Source organism: Amblyomma mixtum, chromosome 5 (assembly GCF_055824585.1).
Source record: "Amblyomma mixtum isolate Tamu chromosome 5, ASM5582458v1, whole genome shotgun sequence".
Taxonomy (NCBI): Eukaryota; Metazoa; Arthropoda; class Arachnida; order Ixodida; family Ixodidae; genus Amblyomma; species Amblyomma mixtum.
In genome coordinates this window covers 78,540,236-78,554,318 of record NC_143016.1, presented here as the reverse complement: position 1 = coordinate 78,554,318, position 14,083 = coordinate 78,540,236, and the positions used below count along the sequence as shown (strand labels likewise).

Sequence of the window (14,083 nt, the reverse complement as noted above, 5' to 3'; positions counted from 1 at the left end):
GTGAGCTGCGAGATAACGCATACACGTAGTATAGTTAATCTACAAAAAGTGTGAATTTACACAGTACTTGACTGTGATTTCGCTGTCGTATCTTGAGGTTTTAGTGGGTGTTGCCCACAAGTTTAAGGATAAGGATAGTTTAAGAATACGTATAGTGGTAAGATGCTGCCTTTCAACTTTGGCACGTCTTTAACAGTTGGGCATCACTGTCACTAATGCAGACATAAGATGGAACAAGGACACTGCACAAGAGTCGTTCCGGAAGTAATTGTTTCTACACGAGTATGTTGGGCATAGACTGCGCAGTAGGATGTTGGTAGTATGGCAGGAGAGTTTGAACCTTCCTGCCAGTACTCAACAAGTTTCGTTGCTGCATGCCAGGTAGCAGCACAGGCAAGTCTGAGAGACGACATTCTCACAGACGAAGTTTGGCACTTTGTGACTTCCACCGTTTCTGTATGTGGAAAGATTGATCTCGAGAGTAACGTTTCCATGCAGCAATGAAGACATCATGTGTGCTGCGAAGCAGACGGCTACCTCCGTTGATACCGGCTTGGCATGGAGGCTTTTGTTCGTCCTTTGCGAAAATGCAAAGCCACTATGTTGGCGCTATGCACCATGCACATTATGCACAAGAAATATTTTGAAATATTGAATTTTGTACCTGCCGCTGTGCACTGCAAGACTGTGTTGCAGCGCTTTTCGTCTGTGTTAGATTTTAAAGGGAAACATGTAGGTGACATTACTATCGGAGAGACTTTTGTGAAAACGGATTATTCATTTGTAATGATCGCGAGCTAAAGTCCTTGTAGATAACTATTAAAAGAATTCGATTCGCTAGAATTTGACGTCCTGAGTTCCGCCTCATTGATGATTGGTTCACCATCAAAAGCGACAGCGAACTTTTCTGAACGAAGTTCACGCGACACTGCAAATGAAACACAAAGAGTTGACATCTAAATATTTTTGAGATTGTGATTGCGACCAGTCGTCATTATTCAATATGGCAAGTAGTTTCACCACTTCAACATGCGGCCTTAGGTTATCACTTAAGTGCGCGCGACTTGGTGAATACTGCAATCTATGCGAATTAATTCTCTGGCCCCATAACAACAGCATGAGTATTGCTAAAAGTAAATTGCATTTAAAGTAGTGCAGCCTAGAGTCCGACTATGACAGTGTGTTCCGTGGGTCAGAACTTGACGTTACATTTAATTTCAGTGCCGTTTGATTTCTTTAACATCTGTTTGTTATTTTACACTGCGTAATGTAACCTCCAGCAGTTTTGACACGACAGATATTGCAGTAATGTATGCACTGCTGCTGTATTGAAAAGATATACGTTATGAAGTAAGGTAGCATGCGATATATCTGAACATAGCGATTTCTCCTCTTTGTTCCCTGCGTGCTAACAGCAATGAATGGTTTCGAAAATTTGTTATTAGTAACAAGGCACAGTACTACCCTGTCACCAGTGAGGCCAGTCTTTTCTATTCGGGATTAAATAAGGCATCCTGCTTTTTTCTATTCGGGATTGAATAAGGCATCCTCCATAGCTATTTAATCGAACTCTGTACAAATTTGGCTTATTTCACCACCGTAGGCCGGCACTGAACTTATATTTTACACGTATTTTTCTAAAGCAACATATGTTGTGCTGCCAAAAAGAATTCACACTTGTAGCATCCTGAACAGTCCGAAGAATGAACGTGGGATAGGGAGTTGTCGTCACTTACGAGCACGATGACAAAATCCAACCAGCACCAGGCATTTGTGAAGTATTTTTTGAAGCCAAAGGCAACCCACTTGAGAAGCATCTCGAAGAAAAAGATCACCGTAAAGGTCTTGTCCATGTAAGTGAGCACAGCCTTGAGGAGAGGCCGGTCTTTCAAGTTGACGTCTTCGAGAGCCTGCGAAGTCGCAGATGAACAGCACAAGTGAAGTTTGAACGGTGCATGCGTTTGTACTATACGGCAAGAGCGATATTAGTGTTCTATTGAGTTTCGAGATACAGCGTTCATTACCACGCACGAAGAATAAGCAAATCTCACCAGCGCCATGCTGCTGGTGAGGATAAGGACCACAACGATGGTCTCGAAGTACTTGTGTTCGACGAGTGCGAACACCTTGGCGCGCATGATCTTGTAGCGCTGCCAGAAAACTTTGCTCTCGTCGTAGAAGCAAAGTGGGGCGAAGCGCGTATAGCAGCAATCGGGGCAGCAGTCGGCCGGCAACTCGGGGATTATCACATCCGAGGTGGCCGTCTCCAGCTTATCCGTGTCTACGTCTTCCGTGTCCGGGTTGGCCGGCTCTTCGGCGGGGGCCTCTTCTCCTGCGAAAGGGGATAGAGCATGGCACCGGCGCGTGAGGACCACGTTACCGGAAGATCCAGCCGGAGACATGCTAGATCGCGCTGCTCAAGGGCAGAAAGGTCAGTGACGCCGCAGCTCTTCACCGTGCTAATCACTGCGAAGAGGTGGACCCCCTTTGTTTGGCATTAATTTCTCCTCCTCGACCTTTAGCGTGCACGCGTGTCGTTTTGTCGCAGTTGTCGAAAAGAGTAGACATTGTAGACATGGGCGCCGCGTCGTATAAGTAATAATCTGCGTTGTCTTACGAGCGCTCCTGGACCCATGCCGAAATGACTTATGGCCTGCAGCGGCTGATCTGACGCTACATCATACCTGTGACGTAATGCTACTGTTCTCTATAGTGACTAAAACGATGAAGAAACTAATTAATAGACGGATAACTAAGAAGGAGTAGTCAGATGGGAGGCGGGACAGGTATGGGGTGAGAGCGCACCTTCCTTGGTGCCGAGGTCCTCTTTGCTGGCGTCCTTCTTTTCCTCCTCGAGGTTGTTCCCCAGGTACAGGGAACTGTTGCTAAGGTCTTTGGACGGCTTATTCATAAGGAGGCCCTTCTCCTTGGGGCTGGACGCCGACTTTTCGCTGAGGGTATCCTCGTCCTTTTGCGGGTACACCTTATTGCCCTGCGCCTCTTTCTCCTGCCGAGAAGTAGACAGCGGTTAACATCTGCCCAGAATTTGAGGTGACACTCGAGGACAAGTCGCCGGTAAGAATTGCCCACCTTTTCCTTGTTGTCTTTCTCTAGCTGCTTGTTCTTAGGCTCGATCATAGGTCCCACCCAAACAGAATTCATCACAGGCTTAGAGTTGTTTTTCAACTTCATTTTAACGGCCTTGCCATCACCTGGAGTAAAAGAGGGCATAGAAAGGTTGTTGCACTTCACTAACCGCCTGAGCTTAGTTTTCTGCCTGCCTTAGAAAAATGAGCAACCAGTGTGGTTAAGAGCACTTTTTCTTAAACAGAGCGTATTACCCTGAATGGCGATATCGAGGCCGTCCCCAACTACAACCTCGAGGTCGTTGTTGTGTTGGGGCTTTTTGTCTCGCATCGGCACTCGGCCGTCGAGGAGAACTACTTCTCTTGCGACGCCCGGGTCTGCCTCCAACTCTTCGCCTGCGCCGCCACCACGAATATCTGTTGTCTGGTCCCCGATCTGGTTGCGTGGTTTCCGACGGAAGCTCTGCGGCAATGGGAAAAGAAAGGACAAGAAAAAAAAGAGAGATTAAACTTGAAGAATAAGAAAAAAAAACTGCTGGCCACTCCTGAACTGCTTAGCTCAAGGGTGGCACTTGTGGGGATGCACTCGCCTCCCCGTGGTTCGCTTTCCCGCATTGCATCCCAGCTGTGACTAGCTCCCCCCGCAACGCACTCTTCTCAGTTGGGTTACTTTAACTAACAGGGAAGGGCGCTCGCGTCGCAGCGACACCAGCGCCAAGGATGGCGTTTTGCTGCGCGCTCGCGGGGGAGAGCCGGGTCTCTTTTTGCTCGGGACCGGGAAGCGTGTGGACGTTCACGCGCAAAGCTCCGCTCTTCGCCGCGGGCGACCTCGTGTGGAAACATGTTCCCCTCAGCTCGTGCCGTCTGGCCTCGGAGCTTCCCTCTTGCCCTACCGTGGGCGAACGTTCGCTCGTAACCGTGCTGGTGAGTCGGACATCCTCGATTCCTCAGTGTATTTTGTTGCTAGCTGGCGTTATTGTTGTTATAGCAATAAGTGCCTTGTTTGCGTCAGCCAGTGTGTCGTTCCTTTGTTCCCGCAGAGCAAGGCCCGCCGTGGTTGGCGAGCGCTCGGTAGTGCTCGCGACCACGGGGTGGGGTCCGGGCGGTTTTGAACTGTGTCAGCCGCGGTTAAGCGGGGAGAACGTGTTTATCTCCCCCAATTAAACCCCACATCTGGCAGCCCAACGTGGTGCCTGCTCTTGGAACATTGGACGACTGTCTGTTCGGTTCGAGGAACGCTCTTTGTCCAGACTTGACAAGTGCTAAGTCTAGAGTGAATTTTGATCGCTAGGACCTGCGGCATGCTTTCTTGAGTGCGAGGTGTATTGCGCTGCAGCATGTTTGAACTTTTCGACATGCCCAGCGTATCGGACGGTGTCGGAGCGCCCGGTGCCGAGCTGCAATACCAGCGAGCTCGTAGCGGCACCCGTGGCCCAGTTAAACCCCACACACTTCAACCTCAGTCAGCAGTTGTGGAAGGGGAGATGGTGAGGAAGGGAAGAAAAATTCACAGGTACACCTCATTATTGGTTGGCAATACGATAGCGCTACAATCTTTTGATGCCCTTACCGGAAGTGATATCATTTCCGCTCTGGTGGCATTACTTCCCTACCGCCAATGGGAAATGTCCGTTCTGGTGGCGTCACTTCTCTCTAGCCATTGGGCGAATTTTATGATCGACGACATTTTTTTTTCTGACGAGTCTAGTGATGCTTGCGCATTAAAAAGAGGCAGAAAGAAAGGAATAAAGAGTAGAAAGTGTAGTTAAAAAGAATTAAAAGGAAATTTCCCGAAGGATAAGAGAAAAAATGGAAGCTCTGCTCACAATTACTGCTGGCAAAGAACGAAGCGATCAGGTGGATGGGCAGGATGCAAAACACTGCTGTTCTCTTGCGAGACTGTTGACCATTACTTTGATATCCTGCATGTTAATGTTCAGACCCACTGTTCTGCTCTGCCTAACTCATTGATCATGCTTTGCAGTTCATCTCCTGAGTGACTTAGCTAGGCAATGTCATCAGAGAATCGCCGACCACTAAGGTATTCTCTATTAACTCTTATCCCTAACTGTTCCCAATCCAGGCCTCGGAACACCTCGTGTATACCGGCGGTGAATAGCACTGGCGAAATCGTGTCTCCCTGCCTGACACCCTTCCTTAATGCAATTTTGTTGCTGACTTTAGGCAGGACTATGGTAGCTATGCAGTCATTATAGATATCTTCCAGTATTTTCACATAAGACTCTCCAACACCCTGATTGCGCAATGCCTGCGTGACTGGTGAGGTTTCTACTGAGTCAAATGCTTTCTCGTAATCTGTGAAAGCTATATACAGGGGCTGGTTATATTCTCCGCATTTCTCTATCACCCGATTAATAGTGTGAATATAGTCTGTTGTCAAGTATACTTTACGAAACCTTGCCTGATTATTTGGTTGATTGAAGTCTAAGGCTGTCCTGACTCTATTAGCGAATACCTTGCAGGAAACGGACAGTAGGCTGATCGGTCTGTAATTTTTCTCGTTCTTGACGTCTCCTTTCTTATGAATTAAGAAAATGTTAGCTTTCTTCTATGCATATGGTATGCTCGAGGTCATAAGGCATTGCGTATACAAGACAATAACTCCCATGAACCAAGTACTCAGTCAGCGTTGGTAGTCGTGCTTTTTAAGTACGGTGCGGCCACGCCCTAGGTGCGTCATTACGGAAAGTTATATAAGCACTATCGTAGTATTCTGTTTCACGGACAAGGTCCGGATCCCACGACATTTTGCTGTGCATTCGGAGCCGCTCCTCCTTGCACTAAATCCCCTCTACCCTGTGCCACTCCTCTTGCCTTTCCCCTCCTCCCCACTCTTCATACTCTCTCTCTTACGGTTACGTCATTGCCATCACAGATATTTATTTATTCTGAGCCCTCCACTACGACACCTCTTTCTTTATTCATTCTTTGACTGCCTTCTTCATCCCTTCTGCCACGCTGTGGTTCGGGGGTGTGCCGAGAAATGAGACAGTTTACTGCGCTTTTCCGTTCCCGAGAAGCATTTATTAAAACCAGGAATGGGGCGTTAACAGCTGCGCTTTAAAATGTTTCTGGCGCTTAATTAGTATTGCGCTGAAGAACATGTAATAAAGAGAAAAGAAGCTTCAATGTCTGCCTGCGCAACGCCGGCCATACCATGCGTGAAAAGTTGCCCAGATGAAGCGCCCAGAGGATGTTTTCACTGAAACAGCCTGAAAATAATCTCAGTTGGAAGCAGCGCTTGTCCACATTTGTCTTCTTTTATCCGTGTCAAATTTTAGCGTTTCAGAAATGGCGTTTAACCACTGATCAACCCAATCCGTCACCTTTGTGAACATGAGGCTACCAAGCCTCGTTGATGACTAAGGGCTGATCGGTAAGACGTACCTTAAAAACTTTCATACAGCTGGACTTTATCCATCGACTGGCCCGATGAAACCGGTCGATGGCTTCTTGTAGTTTCTTTGTGTCGCCGCTGTCGGGATTCGCTTGGGACAGATTGGACGCCCCGAACGAGGACAGCAGCAAGGCGAGGAAAAGGTTGAGCACCTGCAGCAGTGACGTCACTTGTACTGTAGAAATTTTCGCAGCTCATAGAAAAGTGCGACTTTGAACTCTGCTGTTCCTGAAGTCTGTTTTTTTGAGTAATTTCGCATGAGCGGTAGAAACTAAATACGTTCCCTTAAATGTACGTGGGTGTAAAATAAGTCAATTTTTACAAGAAAAAAGTAGCAATGCATTTAATATAATAAAAATATGATGTAGCTGTGTGGCTTTGTTACTCTTTATTTATGAGTGTCGTTAGTCTATAAAACTATTTTGTGGGTGTTTATTTGAGCGAAGGAAATAAACGTCACCATTCGTTGAAAAGACAATTTTCTGGTGTAACTTCATTCTTGCGCTGTTTGTAGCTCAGTTTAGATAATAAAAGGAAGTAATAGCGCAGTGCTGATAGAAGAACCTTGAATATGGCCATGTCGAAATTCGGGAACATTTAAATCCGTGTGTACTATTTTTCGTCCAAAATGACCGTAAACAAATCGCCCAAATGTCCGTTTTGCTGCAGTATATTGCTGCGCTTGAACGTGCTGAATGAGGAAGCCAGCATGTATTTTTCACTGGAGAACAAATGATTCTGGGGCACACTTGCATCTTCACGTTTAACGCCGGAAACCACAGTCCGCGTGCCTAGACCTCTATGAAGCTTCCAAGCTGTTTGTCTTAGCCTCGGTCCTTTAAGTATTAGTTATACTGTGGAACGGGTTCGGAGGCACACACGTACCACAAGGTTCCCGATGACCACCGTAGCGAGAAAGAAGGGGATGCAGGGCCAGCCGGAGACCCACATGCAGTCCCACATGGACTGAATCCACTCCCCGCACAACACCCGGAACACAATCATGAATGAATGCATGAAGTCAACAAAGTTCCACCGAGGAACCATGTTTTCTTTGAACCTACAAGAGTAAAGAAAAACGAGATCCACGATTAGCAAAAGGAGTGTGTGGACACTTCGCCGATGCTTCATAAGTTCGCGGAAAGAATTCTGGCGCACTGTACACTCATCAAGAACTTTTAGGCATGGAGCGTAGGTTGCATGCCCAGTGTCATAAAAACAATCGAATGTGCAAAACGTGACGTCACTGATCAGTTTTTATGTGCTTGCTGATTTTCGATGAGTCCTCGTTTGGTTGCTCTTATCGAGAAGACTAAAAAACGGATAGTTACCATATCACACACTTTTCATAGTTAATTTGTTTTGCTACTCTTCCGTTATAAGTGAAACAACTTTGCAGTCAGCAGACAAAGGTGAGCCTTAAACTGCGATCCTTAAAGCTGCAAACACTCCAAGCCCAAGGAAGAAAGGCTTCAATTAAAGGAGCTGCTTTTGTGTTTTTGGTAAATAACGTCACAAACAATTCACGTTAGGCTTTATCGGCACGGCAACACCGAGCTACGGGTCAAATTATTCATCTTGCTGAATAGGCGGGACTCTCTCGTAGTCATAAAAAGGCAGCCGTATGTCACCAATGTATCGTATCTGTGTTCGTGTAGACGAGGCGTACACGCACAGTCTTACAACTCGCGCATGCGAGTTCTCCAGTGAGCACACTCCGGGGCTGTGTAGGGCGTGACCAACTAGAGAAGTCCTAATTTTGGGGCGACTTCAGCTCTTCTTTCACGGATGATTCTAGCTGCGTCTTGCAATCAGCGGATAAAAGCACGGTGTTGGCTTCATAACTGTGTTGTTTTGTAGTTATCCTTTCTCCTTTCCATGTGAGGCATTTGCACATTAATGTGCAGCCGTGTGTTCCTCCAAAAATCAGAAGAACGCCCGAGAGGCGAAGACGAGCTTTCGTACTTTACATGCGTGATCTACACGTCGCCGCAGACTTATACGGTATTCCGGCCTGACACAGAACGTGGTAATCTAGGTCGCTTGTGTAAATGGCTACTCAGGTCATGAGGGTAAAAAACTTTCACGAAGTGGCTGTTGGTAGACATTTTCATGCTGTTCTGAGATTTATGGTAGGAGCAGAACTTCGAATGCTCCAAATGAGTGTAGGCGATGACTTGGGCCATTTGTGTAGTTGCACCAGATGAAGATACTTTGAACATTAGTCATGGCTACGCCGTCGTAGGGCTACGTTAGCGATGATCCGTTTGGTAGGACTTAATGGAAATCTCCGTTTAATGGTCCACAATGTGCTCGAGCTATCTGGGTGCTTTCACCAGATCCTGGCCAACAGCACTGGGGAAAGAATGTTGCTGGCGCACCTTTTCCGCTTTATCGACAGTGGTGGGCATAGTCGGCAACTATGAGGTGCTACGGTAACAGTGCTCTGCCCGGTGTGACTCTTTGCCAGTAAGTGAGGGAAAAGACTTACTTGTGCTTATTGTCTTCATAGTTCTTGCCAAAGAGTTGCATTCCCATTACGGCGAAGATGAAGATGATGATTCCCAGGACAAAGGTCAAGTTCCCGAGGGCACCGATGGTTTTCCCCATGATAGAGATGAGCAGGTTAAGGGTAGGCCACGATTTGGCTAATTTGAACACACGTAGCTGCAAGGTAGAATTAGCTCAGCGTAAGGGATTTTGTGTTAAAAGGTGCACCGTGTGAACAAACGAATACAGAGTGCAGTTTTTGTGCGCGTTATTTTGTTGTTCATGAGTTATAGGCGTAACTTGAGATAACGAACAAAAATAAGTAACGCTATAAACTAGAGATCAGCATAGTTAAACTCTTGCATTTTCGCAACTGTTCAAGACGTCGGGTATTGCTCAAACGTGTAATCAAAGGTGCGTAGCGTGCTTGTATATTTTGTGGAGATGAGACGCCAGATAGGCACTGCGGCTTATGCGATGTCAAGGCAAACTGCTTAACTTGCCTGTCTGAGAATGGCACTCTATCCTGTTGGTACTCGTGCTACAGGAGGGCGATTAACACTTTTAGGCACTGCTCGCTCTAACACTAGATGTACAGAACTAAATATGGTGCTGCAAAGCGGACAGAAGAGAGGAACACATGTCATTAGGGCATGGAGCATGGTGCGCGATTGACAATGCTCACATTAGTTGGTGAAAACCAAGGCACTGAACGGCACATCATGTTCTTCTCTATCATGCATCCAGGTCCATTCTGACGTTCAGACATCGTTATGCAATGTTTGCTTCCTGTTTAGCACTACATTACATTTGCAGCCTCTCGCGTAACAGACATCGCTGCCTGGCGGAAAAGTCGTCGGTTGCGTTCAGGCATTCTGATTTTTGTACTTCTCTAGGTACGCACCTTCTCACGCTCAACGGCGAGATAATTGTTCACTTCTTTTAAAATAGCAGACACTTGTGTTTACGGGAAAGATTTTTGTAAATACTAACAATGTCGATGAGCGCCACTTAAAGTGACACATCCATCTTGGGTCATCGTAACAACGTTCATACGACTTCCAACATGCACGTGCAAGATTAGTGCGATGTCGTGTGGCGACATACTCATGGTTTAAGAAACCGTTGTAAAAACAACTTACCAGACGAAACGAGCGCAGCACAGACAATCCTTGGACGTTTTCCAAACTGAGTTCAATTAGGGAGAGCGCGACGATGAGGAAATCGAAGATATTCCAGCCTTCGCGAAAGTAGTTTTTTGGACTCATGGCCATAAGCTTCATTCCAGCTTCTATCGCGAATGTCGCGGTAAAGAACTGCAAGAGAGAGAGAAAGACAGAAGCGTGACAGGCAAGCAAAATCAACGCGAGGGCAATATCGCAGGCAAAGGTTCGGTTGCGAGATAAAGATGACAAAAAATATGCTCAGTGAGAGGGTAACGATAATTGACTTTAGCCTACTTCTCTAGATGTGGCGAAAATGTCTTCCAAATGTAACTAAGCGCAAATGCATTATAACTTTGGTGATCTGGTGCAGGTATGAATATGCCGCACTACAAGAAATATGAACAGCCGCAAGCATACACGAGGCGTTGCTAAACTTTCTTAGATGCAAGACGATAAAGCCTTCTTACATATTCGAACACACTGCAGATTTCGGCCTTGGAAAGCAAGTTGCATTATACCATTTGTACTCTAAAAGCCTTGATTTCCATCTGCACATCACACAAACACTTCAAAGACATCGCCTCCATTGCCAACATATCGAAATACTAACTACTGCTGCGTAAGCTGCTAAACTACTGCTCGATTCTACTCAAGCTGCATGCCTAAACGTACGCACGCAGAAATGGGTGGAAGCAACCACGAAGCAGGACTTGTCTTCCCAACCGAAGTTTTGCCGCTTGCATAATTTCTGGCACAGCGCATAGTTGAAGGGCGATCGTAACTTACCGGTACGAGTCATGCAACTTCGGGAATTCCTTTCGTCAGAACGAGCAGCAAAAGGAATTGTGCTCCTCCGTCTTGTCTCAACGCGAAACCATTCAGACAGAGCTCTACAATTCTGACAAGGAGCGATATCAGAATAAAGGCATTGCCTGCCGGCATGCAGCTACAGTGACATAGTGAGAAGCCGTGACCACGATTTCTACAAGTGCTGAAAGAAACAAAGAGCACTACCAGGCACTGAAAGCGTGAAATATGTTGCAACCGACAGAAAAGTTTCCGTGTTATCTCTACTCGTAGCTAAGCTTTCTTACCTTCAAGATGAAAACCACGCTTACTTATAGTTCGCAAAGGGCCATTAAACCACTCAGTTCGCGACTAGTCTCTCCCTCTTTGGCATACACACCTTAGATACAGTTTGCTGCCAGAACACTAAGAATGCTCGTTTTTATTATTTGCACGTTGCCATTTTCTTGCTCTCTTAAAATGTATCGAGGCTCATTTCTTTCAACAAACACTAAACGCATGAATTTTACATTGCACTCAAGCTTTGAGGCTTCTATCATCTCTCCATCTCTGTAATATGCAGGTACCTTAGCACTGTGCAAATTTTTGAGACAAGAAACATGGTTAACACAAAATTAACAAAACATTTTTCGATCCAATAGCGGGCGTCATAATAGCAACAGGATAACACACAGTTCTGCATTGTGATGTTGCGCATCTTGTAATGGTACTCTCACTGCTCTGCAACAATACGCCCAACTTAAAGGTCATACGTGCAAATAAATACTAATGTTGGCAACATTGGCGGAGGGCAACATTACTATGAGTCGGCCATTATTCAGATATATATGCTGAGAACCAGAACACTTTCTCGTAAACGCGCAGCCGAGAGACGACTCCCAGGAGCATCCGGGCAACACTGCATGAACGGACCAAGAGACTGAGACCCGTGCAAAATAAGCAATGCTCTACTCATTCACCCAAAGGTAGCGAGTTGGTCCCGAAGAAACGACGCTCACCTCTGTGACGCCCCACGAGACATGGGGCGTCAATCACTCGTGGACCATTCGCTCCCGCACGTAGTGAGAGAGAAACAACTACGCGCCGGCGGGAAAGAAAGCACACTACTTTGGGTGCAAGAAGAAGAAGTAGAAAAGAAAGAGAGGAAGATGCGTCGTGGCAGCACCAGGAAGAAGAAGCAGGCCGAACTACACGCAGGCACCGGACGCAGAAGAGCAGCACAGGCGGTGGCGACGGCGGCACACTGGGCACTAGGCACTAGGCACTGCACTAGCACTTACGTAATTCCCCTTCTTGAGGACATTATCAAAGTCTTGATCCATGTTGTGATGGTCCATGGCCATGAATAGCGTGTTGACCACGATGCATAGAGTGATGAAGAGCTCCATGAAAGGGTCAAACACGATGAGTCCTAAGATCTCCTGGATCCGGATCCAGTACCAACAGCAGTCCCACACGCAGAACATGTCTATACACTTCAAGCAATTGGCTATGCACTTGTCTTTGAACTTGGGCCTCTCCTGCTCCTCCCTTTCTGTGGGGAAATAATAAATGGACACTGAATAATGTTTAAGTATGGCCGCCAGTGAGCCCGTGGGGGGCGTCTAACGCCGCCAGCTAGGGACACACGACACAGGCAGAGCTACGTAAGGGGGGCAGAACGGGCTTCACCAAACCGCGGCAGGCACACGAAACACGAGCGCTTCAGAGGGGCACGCCCACCCAGCCGCCGGGGCCGTCAAAGGGCCTGCTGTCGCTAAGCTTGCCTAGTTTCTGCAAAGTATGTCGCGTTCTTGGGCAGCTCGATCTGCTGCTCCCGTGCACTTAACCGTTTAGCCCCAACTATGCATCTAATTTTTAATTGAATAGGTTGATCACTACTTCATGAGCGTCACCGCCGGTAGGACCATTGAGAAGAGAGCTCGGTGAGCACCTTCAGACGTGTGAGACAATCGGAGAATAATGAATCCTGAAGTGCTCTTCTATACCTTTTGTAATTGCAATTGCATCTGTGCGCTATTTCAACCAGAAAAAAATTTGAACTTTGCCCCGAACACTGAAGTTTGCTAACTAAATATGACTTAGCACCCCAAAAAGATCTTTCTTTTTTTAGAATATATTAAGGAGCCTGTACCGTAGCTGAGCGGAGGCTGCTTGGCGGACTGGGTAAGCGTGCTTCCGAGCGCGGAAACTTGCAAACAGAAATAGAACACGTGGTGTAAGAAGTCATGTCACTAAAACCAGACAACTTGCAGGCGTTTCACATGCCTCATCAAAACACTCAAATCACTGCTTTGCTAGAAACAAAGTTAAAATGCACACTCGAAACAAACTTTGCATGCTTATTGACCCTGTAGAGAACACACTACTAGAAATAAGAAAACAGAAGAGCAGGTTTGGCACACAAGTACAAACTCGTACCGTGCATGAGGACATCGTAAATAGGGTATACACGTGGTCAAGTCCTCGACGACGACAAAACGCGCAGCGCTGTACTACATATGTTTTAAAATACGCTTTCCGGCTGGCAATTTACGTGTTAAGCTTTACTTCTATTATACTCATGCTATATAAACAAGCAACTTTTAAAGACAAGAATAATAGAAATGCTTATATCTCTTGGCCGCTAATGTTCCAGAGAAACAAGTATGAAAGTGTCAGCATTCATCAGGTTACATATTACAACCACTTCAGTAAGGTTCATTTCCTTGCTATAGCTTTCTCTAGGCCTTCAGAGAGCATACGAAGCTACTTTCATGGAAGTTTACTTTCGTAACTGATTTTGAAGACCTTTCGAAGATCGTCGTGTGACTATGATACCACTGAGTTTTTTGTATTGCGCAGACAGGCTAACACCTGATCTTCAACTAGAAAGTAGATGATAAACGCACTTTCGTCACTCTAAATTATTCTCAAGTGATTTTCCTTTCCAAAACAATAGATATAATGTCCAAAATTCTTGAGAAATTCAGTCTTCTTTTATTACTTGGCCTGATCACGTAACGAATTGTAACTTATGCTTAAGCCTCTTTTGCAGGCTAGCATCGAAATGACCACGTTTGGGTGGTTGGCGCGGGCACCGATCACAGGAGGAAAAGGCAGGCTTCGATGCGAGT

General features: G+C 46.3%; 1 protein-coding gene across 9 annotated transcripts in view; it reads right to left on the bottom strand.

The window, feature by feature from the left end:
• Window positions 1–14,083, bottom strand: part of para (sodium voltage-gated channel paralytic) — a 204,739-nt gene that overhangs the window by 24,559 nt on the left and 166,097 nt on the right. For 7 of the 9 annotated variants that reach the window (XM_089545193.1, XM_089545192.1, XM_089545196.1 and 4 more), the window contains 10 exons: window positions 12,248–12,525; window positions 10,137–10,310; window positions 8,996–9,171; window positions 7,390–7,564; window positions 6,495–6,656; window positions 3,342–3,549; window positions 3,091–3,212; window positions 2,806–3,007; window positions 2,052–2,332; window positions 1,737–1,910 (listed from right to left, as the gene is read on the bottom strand). In XM_089545193.1, the coding sequence (XP_089401319.1) occupies window positions 1,737–1,910; window positions 2,052–2,332; window positions 2,806–3,007; window positions 3,091–3,212; window positions 3,342–3,549; window positions 6,495–6,656; window positions 7,390–7,564; window positions 8,996–9,171; window positions 10,137–10,310; window positions 12,248–12,525 (1,952 nt within the window). The remainder of the gene's footprint in view (window positions 1–1,736; window positions 1,911–2,051; window positions 2,333–2,805; window positions 3,008–3,090; window positions 3,213–3,341; window positions 3,550–6,494; window positions 6,657–7,389; window positions 7,565–8,995; window positions 9,172–10,136; window positions 10,311–12,247; window positions 12,526–14,083) is intronic. The other 2 variants (XM_089545200.1, XM_089545195.1) reach the window with 1 other exon arrangement.